This window comes from Saimiri boliviensis, chromosome 6, assembly GCF_048565385.1.
Source record: "Saimiri boliviensis isolate mSaiBol1 chromosome 6, mSaiBol1.pri, whole genome shotgun sequence".
NCBI lineage: Eukaryota > Metazoa > Chordata > Mammalia > Primates > Cebidae > Saimiri > Saimiri boliviensis.
Window position 1 is genome coordinate 115,383,242 of NC_133454.1, and position 15,573 is coordinate 115,398,814.

The 15,573-nt window shown below is 45.8% G+C and overlaps 1 protein-coding gene across 9 annotated transcripts in view; it reads right to left on the reverse strand.

The window, feature by feature from the left end:
- The window catches only part of AGBL2 (AGBL carboxypeptidase 2), a 60,530-nt gene that overhangs the window by 11,688 nt on the left and 33,269 nt on the right, over nt 1–15,573 (reverse strand). For 7 of the 9 annotated variants that reach the window (XM_010334381.3, XM_039470918.2, XM_074401471.1 and 4 more), the window contains 4 exons: nt 10,121–10,251; nt 2,616–2,682; nt 2,274–2,399; nt 1,659–1,766 (listed from right to left, as the gene is read on the reverse strand). In XM_010334381.3, coding sequence (XP_010332683.1) covers nt 1,659–1,766; nt 2,274–2,399; nt 2,616–2,682; nt 10,121–10,251 — 432 coding nt within the window. The remainder of the gene's footprint in view (nt 1–1,658; nt 1,767–2,273; nt 2,400–2,615; nt 2,683–10,120; nt 10,252–15,573) is intronic. The other 2 variants (XM_039470919.2, XM_039470920.2) reach the window with 2 other exon arrangements.

Sequence of the window (15,573 nt, forward strand, 5' to 3'; positions counted from 1 at the left end):
TGCCTGCCTTGTCCTCCCAAAGTGCTGAGATTATATGTGTGAGCCACTGTGCCCAGCCATGCCTCACTAATTTTTTAAAAAAAAATTGTGTGGAGATGGGGGTCTTGCTATATTGCCAGGGCTAGTCTCAAACTCCTGGACTCAAGTGATCCTCCTGCCTCAGCCCCCTACAAAGTGCTGGGATTACAGGTTTGAGCCACCATGCCTGGCCATCCAGGCTGCAGTACAATGGTATGATCATGGCTCACTGCAGTCTCCAACTCTGGGCTTATGTGGTCTGCCCACCTCAGTGTCCCAAGTAGGTGGGACTACAGGCATGTACCACCATGACTAGCTAATTTTTATTGTTAGAGATGAGATCTCACTATGTTGTGCAAGGTGGCCTTGAACTCCTGGGGTCAAATGATCCTCCTGCCTCAGCCTTCTAAAGTATTGGGTTTGGCCAGGCATGGTGGCTAACACCTGCAATCACAGCACTTTGGGAGGCTGAGGTGGGCGGATCACCTGAGGTCAGGAGTTCGAAACCAGCCTGGCCAACATGGTGAAACTCCATCCATACTACAAATACAAAAATTAGCCAAGTGTCGTGGCGGGTGCCTGTAATCCCAGCTACTCAGGAGGCTGAGGCGGGAGAATCACTTGAAGCCGGGAGGTGGAGGCTATAGTGAGCTGATGAGATAGCACCACTGCACTGCGGTCTGTGTGACAGAGTGAGACTCTGTCTCTAAAAAAAGAAACAAACAAATAAGGAAACACACAAAGCGTTAGGTTTACAGGCATCAGCCACCATCCCCGGCCAAGCTATTTTTTTACATTAAAAAATCAAGGATTTTAGCGGGGAATTGTAGCTCATGCATATAATCTCAGTACTTTGGGAAGCCGAGGTGGGCATATTACTTTAATTTAGGAGTTTGAGACCAGCAGCCTGGGCAACATGGTGAAACCCTGTCTCTACTAAAAATGCAAAAATTAGCCAAGCATGGTGATGGGCACCTGTAATCTCAGCTACTCCAGAAACTGAGGCACGAGAATCACTTGAACCCAGGAAGGGGAAGTTGCAGTAGGCCAAGACTGTGCCACAGCAAGACTCTGTCTCAAAAAAAAAAAAAAAAAAAAATCAAGTATTTTATAGCCATAAAACTAAAACTGTAAAGTACTAAACAGTGGTTGAGCGTCTCTTCTCTGTGTTGTCACTGCATCCTACTCTGTGATATAATTTCCTAAGTACTTGTTGAAATCTCCACTGGAGTCTGAAGTCCCTGAGGCAGGGATAGTATTTTGTTCAAGGTTGCAGTCTTAGCATCCAGTAAAGGGACTGGCATGCAGTAGGTACCCAGTAAAATTCATTTATTTATTTTAAAATAAAATTTGCTGATTGAATGGATGGGTGGGTAGATGGATGAATAGATGGTTAGTCAGCCTGTTCTTATGGCCTTGGTAGAAAATCATAAATCAGCAATATTTGATTCCAGACTTCAGTCATGTCTAATCCGAAGCATTGTCAATGTCTTCCCCAATTGTAATGTTTTCTTGCTCCCAGTGGCACTGTCAGGTTAGGGTAACATAAATGGCTATAATATTTGTCACTCTGTGGGAGAGAGGTGCTAATTTCAGAAATTAGAGAATCTGTGTGACAAAGAGTCAAACAAAAATACTACCTCATTTAACCTCGGGTTTTCATTTTTCACTGGTAAAGAACTGGAATTCTCTGAGTTTTTGAAAAAGTTTGTCTGCTTTTGAAGAGTAGAAGCAAATCCTGCCCTTTCCTAGAAGGATTGAGTAGAAAGAGAATCTTTTTTTCAATTGATCTATTCAAAATTGATTTATTCAACAGCAAAACTTCTAGCTAGCTCTGAAAGCACTTTTGTCTTTAGAAAGCAGAGGGTATGGTGTGAGTGTGGCCGCTTGGGGAAAGATTGATGAGCTATCCAGGTGTCTTAGTCTGGACCAGGCCTGGCCCCCAGTCACCCATCTACTCCAGACTAGCTCTAGCCACTACCATTCCAGTACCTTGTCTTTCCTCTGGAAATTCAGACTTGGCTAAAACCCAGACTCCTATGCCAGAGTGTAGGAGAGGATCGTAGGCCAAGGCCAAAACCTGCTCAGAGACGTCCAGAGGGCCCTTGGAAGCGTTCTGATGCCAAAACAGAAAGTCTCCCCCGCCCCAATCTCCATCCCCTTTTTGATTTAGAGTAAACTTAACCCCCTTTCCTTCTCCCTCTATGGAATACTCTGTAACCAGAAAGTAGAAATAGCCAGCAAGGCTTTCTTACTGCAGTATCTTCTGTTAACTTTAACTTCCGCATCAAATTTTTTCTCTGATACTGCTCATTTCGCTGTTTCCTAGTCTGAAGTGACTTCTTTTTTTTCCTTTGAAGCATCTTCTTCTTCTGATTCAGCTATTCCAGAAAGTAGACACTGGTCACTGAGGATTCCAGAACTAGGCCCACCCACATGTGGCACTCTTCATACAACACTCGAGAGACAGGCTAACTCAGTATGCAGCCTCATAGTGTTGGTTTGGAGTGCTGGGATTACAAGCGTGAGCCACGGTGCCCAGCCGTGTCATGATTTTTTTAAAGCTGCTATTTCTTGGGTATAAGAGTTCAGCTTACCTCATCTGCTATGTTTGCTAGGTGAACAGGAAGACCATCTGAGAGAGAACTGTCAGAGCCACTGGTACTGTTTCCAAAAGAAAAAAAGAAGAGGAAACAGCTGTCATTGATATGTCTAGAAAGCATAACATTTACCACAGTAGCTGTATGGGATTAGGATTAGGAGATCTTCTAGTCTACTATATTATTTTCTTCCTTTTTTATACTTTTGGGATAGGGTCTCACTCTGTCACCCAGGCTGGAGTGCAGTATTGTGATCATAGCTCACTGCAGCCTTTAGCTCCTGGGCTCAAGAGATCCTCCCACCTCAGTCTTCTGAGGAGCTGAGACTACAGGCTTACGCCACCATGGCTGGCTGATTTTAAAAATTCTTGTAGACAAGGGATTGCCTGTGTTGTTGCCTGGGATGGTCTTGAACTTTTGTGTTCAAGTGATCTTCCTGCCTCAGCCTCCTAAAGTGCTGAGATTACAGGTATGAGCAACTGCAACCGCACCCAAACAGTTACTAAGAATTCTTTTTTTTTTTCCCTCGTTTCAAGTTTTAATCAAAGCTTGTATACAAGATCACTTTATTCCTGCATCTTCTCAATTGTTTCTTCCTTGTATCTGCCCTTTTCCTTTCCTGCTTGGCGAGATTTGGCTTTCCGTTCAAGATCTTTTTGCGGTCTTTGCCCAGTTTTTGCCTAGTGATAGCCACCTTGCTGGGGTGAATGCCTGCATGGACAGTTGTGCCATTAGCCTTTTCCCGCTGCACCCGTTCAGTGTAGGTTACGTATTTCTTCCTGTAAACCTGGACTACTTTGCCAATCTGCTGACCTTTATAGTGTCCTCGTACAACCTGAACTTTGTCATCCTTTCGGATGGGCATGGATCGCACGTTGTACTTCTGTCTCAGCTCTTTGGAAAGAGGGGAGGTCATAATCTTCCTGCGAATGTGGGAAGGTGCATTGAAATGCCTTTTGCGATTCTTGCTTCGGTCGAAAGTCACAAAGGGATTGAACTTCATTTTGGCAGCTCCCGCTTAGTTGATGGCCGCAAAAGGAAGGAGAATTGCTAAGAATTCTTGATGGTCCGGCATGGTGGTGCATGCCTGTAATTCCAGCACTTTGGGAGGTCGTGATGGGTGGATCAGCTGAGGTCAGGAGTTTAAGACTACCCTGACTACATGGTGAAACCCCATCTCCACTAAATACAAAAAAATTAGCCAGGTGTGGTGACGCGTGCCTGTAGTCCCAGCTACTTGGGAGGCTGAGGCAGGAGAATAGCTTAAACCTGGGAGGCAGAGATTGCAGTGAGTGGAGATCATGCCATTGCACTCCAGCCTGGGTGACAAAAGTCAAACTCTTGTCTCAAAAAAAAAAAAAAAAAAGAATTCTTGAAAAGCACATTCATTCATTCACTCTGAACACCTACGGCATGCCAGGCAGTGTGTTAGGCAAAGGAAACACAGATGAACGAGTCAGAGCCCCTGGCACCAAAGAGTCTGCCATCTGTATGGCAAAGCAAATACTGGCCAGATAGGCAAAGTCGCCCTTGGTGGAGGCTGTGAGAGGCCACAGGATTCTCAATGTGCAGGCCTACAGAACAGCAGAGGACTGTGATTTGTTTGAAGAGGGATCTTTCTCATTCACTCCTCTTTGGCTGGTACCAATTCAGAAAGTAATCCCAGCATTTTGGGAGGCCGAGATGGGTGGCTCACAAGGTAAGGAGTTCAAGACCAGGCTGGCCAACATGGTGAAACCCTGCTTCTACTAAAAATTCAAAAATTAGCTGGGTATGGTGGCAGGTGTCTGTAATCCCAGTTACTCGGGAGGCTGAGGTAGGAGAATTGCTTGAACCCGAGAGGTGGAGGTTGCAGTGAGCCAAGATTGTGCCATTGCACTCTGGCCTGGGTGACAAGAGGAAGACTCCATCTCAAAAAACAAAACAAAACAAAACAAAAAACAAAAACAAGAAATCCAGGATCCTAAGGAGGTACTGTGAAAAAATGTATTCAATAAATTAACAAATACATTTAATAAAGAATCTGAGCATGGAAGACAAAGTAAGACTCTGTCTTTACCAAAAAAAAAAAAAAAAAAAAAAATTAATTAGTGAGCAGTGGTGGTACCTGTCACCTGTGGTCCCAGACACTTGGGAGGCTGAGATAGGAGGACCACTTGTGCCCAAGAGGTTGAGGCTGCAGTGAGCAGAGACTGTGCCACTGTACTCCAGTTTGAGCAACAGGGCAAGAACCTATCTCAAAAAATAAATAAATAACAAAAAGAACCTTCAGGTCACAGACTAAGATTACTTTTATCACCCCAATTTTCCTTCAAAAGTTTTGGATGAGGCCAGGCATGGTGGCTCATGCCTATAATCCCCACACTTTGGGAGGCCAATGCAGGAGGAATCGCTTGAGACCCGGAATTAAAGACCAGATTGGGCAACATAGTGATACCCTGTCTCTATTAAAAAAAAAAAAAAAATTGGCCAGGCGCGGTGGCTCATGCCTGTAATCCCAGCACTTTGGTCAAGAGATCCAGACCATCCTGGCCAACACAGTGAAACCCCATCTTTACTAAAAATTTTTTAAAAATTAGCCAGGCGTGGTGGCACACACCTGTGGTCCCAGCTACTTGGGAAGCTGAGGTGGAAGAATCACTTGAACCCAGGAGGCCAAGGTTGCAGTGAGCTGAGATTGCGCCACTGCATTCCAGCCTGGTGACAGAGCAAGACTCCATCTCAAAAAAAAAAAAAAAAAAAAAAAAAAAAAAAAAAAATTGCCCCATGAGGGGCGTGTCCCGCAGGACCGGGGATGTGGAGTGCCCCTCATCCTGGGAAATGGGGTGTGGCCAAAAAGGCAGCCACCCCTTTTTAAAACAAACAAGTTGGCTGGGCACAGTGGCTCACACCTATAATCCCAGCACATTGGAAGGCTGAGGCTCGAAGATCTCTTGAGGAATTTGAGACTAGCCTGGGCAACATGGCAAAACCCTGTCTCTACAAAAAAAAAAAAAAAAAAAAATTACAAATATTAGCCAGGTGTGGTGTGCCTATAGTCCCAGCTACTGGGGAGGGTAAGCTGGGAGAATCACTTGAGTCCAGGAGCTTGAGGCTATAGTGAGCTGTGATTGTGCCACTGACTCTAGCCTGGGTGACAGAGCGATACCCTTTCTAAAAAAAAAGTTTGGATGCTCATGTAGACTAATCTGAAGTCTTCCCTCAGAAACTGTGTCTTCCCCCTTTCTGCAAGGGCTAGGATGAATGAAAACTCAAATAATCAATCCTTTCTTTGTGTCCTTTGCTTAAATGTCACATTATATTTTCCCCTTTCCTGGGGTTTGACTGGCTAGAACTGAGCTTTTCTCTATGACAGGGGGTCTATACATAGAAACTTTATTGGCACAAGGCCAGGCACAGTGGCTCATGCCTGTAATCCCCGCACTTTGGGAGGCCAAGATGGGCAGACCACTTAAGGTCAGGAGTTTGAGACAAGCCTGGCCAACATTGTGAAACTCCATCTCTATTAAAAATACAAAAAAAAAAAAAAGCCGGGCGCGATGGCTCAAGCCTGTAATCGCAGCACTTTGGGAGGCCGAGGCGGAGGTCAAGAGATCGAGACCATCCTGGTCAACATGGTGAAACCCCGTCTCTACTAAAAATACAAAACATTAGCTGGGCGTGGTGGCACGTGCCTGTAATCCCAGCTACTCAGGAGGCTGAGGCAGGAGAATTGCCTGAACCCAGGAGGCGGAGGTTGCGGTGAGCCGAGATAGCGCCATTGTACTCCAGCCTGGGTAACAAGAGCGAAACTCCGTCTCGAAAAAAAAAAAAAAAATACAAAAAAAAAAAATTTTAGCTGGGCATAGTAGCAGGTGCCTGTAATTCTGGCTACTTGGGAGACTGAGGGACGGGAATTGCTTGAACCCAGAGGGTGGAGATTACAATGATGCAGTGAGCTGAGATTGTGCCACTGCACTCCAGCCTGGGTGACAGAGTGAGTCTCCGTCTCAAACAAAACAAAACACCAAACATTTATTGGCACAGAGCTCAAATCACATGGGAAAAGTCAGCATTGCAAACCAGTCAGCTGCCCAGCACTTCATTCTGTTTCTGCTCCCCTTGCTCTTCTCAGTGTACAATGAGTAGTCACACTGCAAGACAGCAGGAAGAAAACCCCATCTTCTCTGATCTAATTCCCAATTCCCTGTTCCCACTAGGTTTTTCTAGTCAAGGACACCGGAAGTTCTCTTGGTAGAAAACTTTAGCAATGGGACAAAAGCACTAAAAGCAGTATGTCCCAGAAAGTGTCAAAACCTGTGTGTACACACACAGAGCAAACTCAAACTAGGCTTGTACACTCACAGTCTGCTTTTCTTTGCAATTATGAGAATGAATAGGTGGAACCCCGCTGGAGGCTTGTAACAGCCAATCTCCTGAGACAGAGCCTGGCAAATTGGTTTCCATAATTCTTTATTTTTTTCTTAAGATGGAGTCTCACTTTGTTGCCCAGGCTGGAGTTCAGTGGTGCAATCTCGGCTCACTGCAATCTCTGCCTCCTGGGTTCACGTGATTCTCCTGCCTCAGCCTCCTGAGGAGCTGGGATTACAAGCACATGTCACCACACTGGCTTATTTTTTGTAGTTTTAGTAGAGAAAGGGTTTCACTGTGTTAGCCATGGTGGTCTTGATCTCCTGACATCATGATCTGCCTGCCTTGGCCTCCCAAAGTGCTACAGGTGTGAGCCACTGTGCCTGGCTGGTTTCAATAATTCTTAACCATATGCATCAGAGTGTCCCTGCTGAGCCACTAGAATGCAGAGTCTGCCTGTTTCTGAGTTGATTGCCCCTGTGGTCGGGAATTAGAGACCAGCCTGACCAATATGGAAAAACCCTGTCTTTACTAAAAATACAGAATTAGCCAGGCATGGTGGCGAATGCCTCTAATCCCAGCTACCCTGGAGGCTGAGGCAGAAGAATTGCTTGAACTCGGGAGGCAGAGGCTGTGGTGAGCCGAGATTGTGCCATTGCACTCCAGCCTCGGCAACAAGAGCAAGACTCTGTCTCAACAAAAAACAAAACAAAACAAAACAAAACAAAAAAACAGATAGATAATATGATCTGATTTAGGTTTTTAAAAAAATCATTCTTCTGGTTTTTTTTCAGCCTTGCTAGTCCCTCCTTCTTAGTCACTTACGCTGGGTACTCCCCTATTAAAGTTGTAGTGTCCAGCTGAAACCTCACACTTGGACTTCTTCTCTATCTGCACTAACTTCCTTGAGATCCCACCCAGTTGTTGTTGTTTTGTCTAACTCTGTAGCCCAGGTTGGTGTATAGTAGTGTAGCCATAGCTCACTGCAACCTTGAACTCCTGAGCTCAGCAATCTCCTGCCTCAGCCTCTTGAGTAGCTAGGACTACAGATGCATGCCCCTACCCCTGCTAAGTTTTTTGGTTGTTTTGTTTTTTTTTTTTGAGACGGAGTTTCACTTTGGTTACCCAGGCTGGAGTGCAATGGCGCGATCTCGGCTCACCGCAACCTCCGCCTCCTGGGCTCAGGCAATTCTCCTGCCTCAGCCTCCTGAGTAGCTGGGATTACAGGCATGCGCCACCACGCCCAGCTAATGTTTTGTATTTTTAGTAGAGGCGGGGTTTCACCATGTTGACCAGCATGGTCTCGATCTCTTGACCTAGTGATCCACCTGCCTCGGCCTCCCAAAGTGCTGGGATTATAGGCTTGAGCCACTGCGCCCAGCCGTTTTTTTTCTTTTTTTTTGAGACAGAGTCTCGCTTTGTCACTCAGACTGAAATGTGGTGGTGCAGTCCTGGCTCACGGCAACCTCCACCTCTGGGGTTCAGGCGATCCTCCCTCCCTCCTCAGCCTCTAGAGTAGCTGGGAATACAGGCATGTGCCACCACATACGGCTAATTTTTGTATTTTTAGTAGAATGGGGTTTCATCATGTTAGTCAAGCTAGTCTTGAACTCCTGACCTCAAGTGATCCTCCTGGCTCGGCTTCCCAAAGTGCTAGGATTACAGGTGTGAGCCATGTAATGGCTGGCCTGGCCCTCAGTTAAAGTTGAAATATCTACCTGGCTGGGCATGGTGGCTCCCAGTTGTAATCCCAGCAATTTGGAAGGCTGAGGCAGGTGGATCCCTTGAGTCCAGTATTTAGAGACCAGCCTGGGCAACATGGCAAAACCTGTTCTCTATTTAAAAAATACAAAAATTAACTGGGTGTGATGGTACACACCTGCAGTCTCAGCTACTTGGGGAGCTGAGGCAGGAGGATTGCTTGAGCTCAGGAAGTTGAGGATGCAGTGAGCAGAGATTGTACCACTGCACTTCAGCCTGGGTGGAGAGCAAGACCCTGTCTCAAGAAAAAAAAAAATCATCTATCCAATGACGACTCTCTCCATCGACCCACTGGACCTCTCCACTGAACTCCAGACCCATATATCCTACGGTTTGTTCAATAACTCCACTAAATATATAATGGGCATTACAAGCTTAACAAGCCTAACGCCAGACTCCTGATCTTCACTGCCTCCCTATTTGCACTCCTTTGATCTTTCCTATCTCAGCTAAAGGCAACTCCATCCAACCAATCGTGGAGTCATTGTCTTCTTTTTTTATTTTAATTATGGAGTCTTACTCTGTCACCCAGGCTGAAGTGCAGTGGTGCCATCTTGGCTTACTGCAACCTCCACCTCCCGGGTTCAAGCAATTCTCCTGCCTCAGCCTCCCGAGTAGCTGGAATTACAGGCACGCGCCAATACATCCAGCTAATTTTTGTATTTTTAGTAAAGATGGGGTTTCACCATGGTGATCAGGTTGGTCTCGAACTCCAGACCTCATGATCTGCTGGCCTCGGTCTCCTAAAGTGCTGGGATTACAGGCGTGATCCACCACGCCTGGCCCATTCTCTTCTTTTCTCATGCCCCATATCCAATCGTAGGCAAATCTTAATGTTTATAATTTCAAAATATAGCTAGAATCCAACCAATCCACACATCCCTCTGCAACCACTACTGGTACTCTGGTCTAAGCCGCTATTACCTTTTACCTGTATTATTGCAAGAGCCTCCTACGGACTCTCCCTGATTAGAACTTTCCTCTTTATGATCTATTTTTCACACAGAAGCCAGTGTTCCTGTTGAAACTAAAACCTGTCACACCAGTTGCCTACAAGGCCCTATACAAACTGCCTGCCCAACTCCCTACTCCTTTCTAATGCCTAAAACAGAGGCTTGCAAAGAATATGCACTTTTTATTGTTGTTGATGTTTCTGAGCCTGTCGACAGGCTCGAGTGCAGTGGCATGATCTTGGCTCACTGTAGTCTTAACTTCCTGGGCTCAGGTGATCCTCCCACCTCAGCCTCTCTAGCAGCTGGGACTACAGGCGTGTACCACCAAGCCCAGCTAATTTTTTATTTTTTGTAAAGACAAGATCTCACTATATCACCCAGGCTAACAACAAAGTATTAAAAATAAAACAAAAGAAAACCCTGGTTTTTCTTTGTTACCTGGATTCAATGTCAGACAAAGAGATATTACTCCAGCTTCCTTCTAAATCTTTATCTCGTCCAAGTTCATTGAATTTCTTGTGGATTTTCTGTCGTAAAAGCTCCTTAAGCTCTGCCAGACACTGAGTGAACTATAAAAGTGAAAAAAAGAATTATTTTGACAATTCATTTTATTTATTTATTTATTTATTATTTTTTTTTTTGAGATGGAGTTTCGCTCTTGTTGCCCAGGCTGGAGTGCAATGGTGCAATCTTGACTCACTGCAACCTCTGCCTCCTGGGTTCAAGTGATTCTCCTGCCTCAGCCTCCTACATAGCTGAAATTACAGGCATGTGCCACTACACCCAGCTAATTTTGTATTTTCAGTAGAGATGGGGTTTCACTATATTGGTCAGGCTGGTCTCAAACTCCTGACCTCAGGTGATCCACCTGCCTTGGCCTCCCAAATTGCTGGGATTACAGGGGTGAGCCATCACGCCTGGTCCATTTTATTTATTCATCAAGTATTTACTAAGTAAATGCTGAAAGGCATTTTATTTATTGCTGGGAACAAAAAGACGAATAATCTGCATTCCTGTTATTAAGGACATGTTAACAGATAAATTATGTAAGCTGGAGGAACAGATAAACTTTTTTTTAGAGCAGAACATTAATGAGCACTGCTGTTGCCACTTTTCTCTGGCTGTAGCCAACTTCTTTTTTTTTTTATTTTTTTCTGAGACAGAGTCTCACTCTGTTGCCAGGCTGTAGTACAGTGGTGCGATCTCGGTTCACTGCAACCTCCACCTCCTGGGTTCAAGCGATTCTCCTGCCTCAGACTCCCGAATAGCTGGGACTACAGGTGTGCACCATGATGATGCCCATCTAATTTTTTTTTTTTTTTGAGACAGAGTCTCGATCTGTTGCCCAGGCTGGAGTGCAGTGATGTGGTCTTAGCTCACTGAAACCTCTGCCTGCAGGGTTCAAGCAATTCTGCTTCAGCCTCCTGGGTAGCTGGGTAGCTGAGAATACAGGCACCTACCACCACGCCTGGCTACTTTTTTTTTTTTTTTTTTGAGACAGAGTCTCGGTTTGTGGCCAGGTGCCAGGCTGGAGTGCAGTGGCGCAATCTCAGCTGACTGCAACCTCCACCTCCTGAGTTCAAGCAATTCTCCTGCCTCAGCCTCCCAAGTAGCTGGGACTACAGGCATGCCACCATATCCAGCTAATTTTTGTATTTTTTTTTAGTAGAGATGGGGTTTCACCATGTTGGCCAGGATGGTCCCGATCTCTTGACCTCGTGATCTGCCCGCCTTGGCCGCCCAAAGTGCTGGGATTACAGGTGTAAGCCACCGCGCCCGGCCTATTTTTTATTTATTTATTAATTTTATTAGAGATGGGGTTTCATCGTGTTGGTCAGCTTATTTTATATTTTTTTTAGAGACAGGATGTCACCCAGGCTGAAGTGCAGTGGCACAATCATGGCTCACTGCAGCCTTAACCTCCCAGGCTCAAGCCTCCCACCCCAGCCTCCCCAGTAGCTGGGATTACAAGCACATGCCAACACATGTGGCTAATTTGTGTATTTTTTTTGTAGAGACAGTCTCACTTTGTTGTTCAAGCTGATTTCCAACTTTTGGGCTCAAATGATCACCTGCCTCCGCCTCCCAAAGTGCTGGGATTATAGGCATGAGCCACTGTACCCTACTTATTTTTATCTTTTTGCTCTTTGTTGCCTTTCAAAAGCATACTCTACTTGTTTTATTTTTTTTTTTTTTTTTTTTTTTTTTTTTGAGACGGAGTTTCGCTCTTGTTACCCAGGCTGGAGTGCAATGGCGCGATCTCGGCTCACCGCAACCTCCGCCTCCTGGGTTCAGGCAATGCTCCTGCCTCAGCCTCCTGAGTAGCTGGGATTACAGGCACGCGCCACCATGCCCAGCTAATTTTTTGTATTTTTAGTAGAGACGGGGTTTCACCATGTTGACCAGGATGGTCTCGATCTCTTGACCTCGTGATCCGCCCACCTCGGCCTCCCAAAGTGCTGGGATTACAGGCTTGAGCCACCGCGCCCGGCCTGTTTTATTTTTTTGATGTAACAAGGAAGGAAAACTTAGAATGAGGTTGTTCAGATTTTGACCCATGGAAAATATGGTTTAACAGACTGTGTTGTGGTTAAATTTTCCTTTGAATATTTTCATTAAACAGTTGCATCTAGGGTAGAGCATATCCAGTGTTCTTAGGGTCAGCATTTCAGAAGGGGCATGAGAGATGAATTAGAGACCATGAGTACAGACTACTCCCCAACCCCGCCACTTTTTTTTGAGATGGGATCTTGCTCTGTTGCTTAGGCTGGGGAAATCACAGCTCACTGCAGTCTCTCAACCTCCTGGGCTCAAGTGATCCTTCCACCTCACTCTCCCAAATAACTGGGACTATAAGCAGGTACTACCATACTTGACTAATTTTTCAAAATTCTTTTGTAGAGACTGGGTCCTAGTATGTTTCCTTGGCTCGTCTTGAACTCCTGTGTTCATGCGATTCTCCTGCCTCAGCCTCCCTAAGTGCTGGGATTACAACCAGCCCATACCCCTTTTTAAGAAGGCCAAGAGGCCAGGTGCAGTGGATCATGCTTCCCAAAACTTTGGGAGGCTGAGGTGGGAGGATGCTTGATCTCAGGAGTCCAAGACCAGCCTGGGGAACATAGCAAGGCCACATCTCTACAAAAAATACAAAAATTAGCTTGGTATGGTGGTGTGTACCTGTGGTCCTAGCTTCTTGGGAGACTGTGGCAGGAGGATCACTTGGGTCCAGCAATTGTAGTCTGCAGTAAGCTATGATCATGCCATTGTACTTTAGTCTGGGCAACAGAGTGAGAACCTAAGACAAAAAAAAAAAAAAAGAATGATAAAGGGAGTCGGAAATAACCTGCTGGAGGCCAGGCGTGGTGGCTCATGCCTGTAATCCCAGCACTTTGGGAGGCTGAGGTGGGGGGATCACCTGAGGAGTTTGAGACCAGCCTGGCCAACATGGTGAAACCCCATCTCTACTAAAAATACAAACATTAGGGCTGAGCGTGGTGGCTTATACCTGTAAACCCAGCACTTTGGGAGGCCAAGGCAGCTGGATTGCTTGAGGCCAGGAGTTCAGGACCAGCCTGGCCAATGTGGTAAAACCCCATCTCTACTAAAAATACAAAAATTAGCCAGACAGGGTGGTGCACACCTTCAATCCCAGCTACACAGGAAGCTGAGGTGGGAGAATTGCCTGAACTCTCTACTGCACTCCAGCCTGGGTAACAGAATGAGACTCTACAAAAAAAAAAAAACAACAACAACCAGAAAGGAAAAAAAACAATCTGCTGGAGGAACAAAGCTAAAGGAAACTTTTGTTTTGTTTGTGTTTAGGATAGGGGTAGCTGGGAACACTTGTAGCTGAGGGAAAGCAAAGAGAGAAAAAAATTGAGGACATAGATAAGAGAAGAAATGATAATAATCACGATTAGTTTTTTGTTTTTCAAGAAGACATAATTAATGAAGTGAGACCTCAGGAAAGCCGTAGGGGAAGCTGACAAGTACACACAGAGCACGGCTAATTTTGGAGAAGAGAAAAAACAACATCTGGGCACAGTGGCTCACGCCTGTAATCCCAGAACTTTGGGAGGCCAAGGCTGATGGATCATCTGAGGTCAGGAGTTCCAGACCAGCCTGACCAATATGGTGAAACCCCATCTCTACTAAAAAAAAATACAAAAATTAGCCGGTTGTGATGGCACACACCTGTAATCCCAGCTAATCAGGAGGCTGAGGAGGGAGAATCCCATGAACCTGGGAGGCAGAGTTTGCAGTGAGCTGAGATCAAGCCACTGCACTCCAGCCTGGGCAACAAGAGGGAGACCCAGTCTCAAAAAAAAAAAAAAAAAAAAAGAGAGAAAAGAAAAGACACCTGATTTTCTAAAATAAGAGAAAGGAAAGATAATTGGTGTTGTAGCTGGGCACAGTGGCTCATGCTTGTAATCCCAGCAGTTTGAGAGGCTGAGGCAGGAGGATTATAAACCCAGGAGTTGGAGACCAGCCCAATAACAGAGAGAAACGCTGTCTCTATAAAAACTTAAAAATTGGGCCGGTCGTGGTGGGTCACGTCTGTAATCCCAGCACTTTGGGAGGCCGAGGCGAGTGGATCACGAGGTCAAGAGATCGAGACCATCCTGGTCAACATGGTGAAATCCCGTCTCTACTAAAAATACAAAAAATTAGCTGGGCATGGTGGTGCATGCCTGTAATCCCAGCTACTCAGGAGGCTGAGACAGGAGAATTGCCTGAACCCAGGAGGCGGAGGTTGCGGTGGGCCGAGATCACACCATTGCACTCCAGCCTGTGTAACAAGAGCGAAACTCCATCTCAAAAAAAAAAAAAAAAACTTGGCCGGGCGCGGTGGCTCAAGCCTGTAATCCCAGCACTTTGGGAGGCTGAGGCGGGTGGATCATGAGGTCAAGAGATCAAGACCATCCTGGTCAACATGGTGAAACCCCGTCTCTACTAAAAATACAAAAAATTAGCTGGGCATGGTGGCGTGTGCCTGTAATCCCAGCTACTCAGGAGGCTGAGGCAGGAGAATTGCCTGAACCCAGGAGGCGGAGGTTGCGGTGAGCCGAGATTGCGCCATTGCACTCCAGCCTGGGCAAGAAGAGCGAAACTCTGTCTCAAAAAAAAAAAAAAAAAAAAAAAAACTTAAAAATTAGCTGTGTGTGGTGGTGCACACTTGTGGTCTCAACTACTCAGGAGGCTAAGGTGTTGAGGCTGCAATAAACCATGATCATGCCATTGCACTTAAGCTTAGGTGACAGAGTGAGACCCTGTCTCAAAAAAAAAAAAAAAAGAGCAGGGCGTGGTGGCTCACGCCTGTAATCCAAGCACTTTGGAGGCCAAGGTGGGTGGATCACCTGAGGTCAAGAGTTCAAGGCCAGCCTGACCAACATGGTGAAACCCTGTCTTTAAAAAAAAAAAAAAACCAAGAGTACAGGTTATTGATCGACTTACGACCTATGCAACTTACGACCATTCGACTTCACGACCACAATCGCTAGCCACGACTGCTCCACGTCTGGCAGCACAAATGTTGCCCAGCTGGGCGTACAACAGTGCGTACCAGCTTTTGGCAGCACTACCATCTCCGCGTGCACCATTTCAACTGTACATATAGTCTACTCAACTTACGACCATATTGTGTTGTTCCGCGGTCCCGACCGTGGTCGTAAGTCGAGCACTGCCTGTAAGTGTTGCCATAGGTAAGTAAGCTCAGAAGTGAGGGAAATGTGTTCTAAAGGACTGTCTCCATCTCCTTGGTGAATTATGAGGTCTTACCATTTGCAGACAGTGAGTAGGGTGGGGGCTTTCTTATTTTCTTTGATGTTTATATAAAAACTTCACAAAACTAGTAAGAGGAAAATAAAGATTGCCTATAATTCCACTGGACT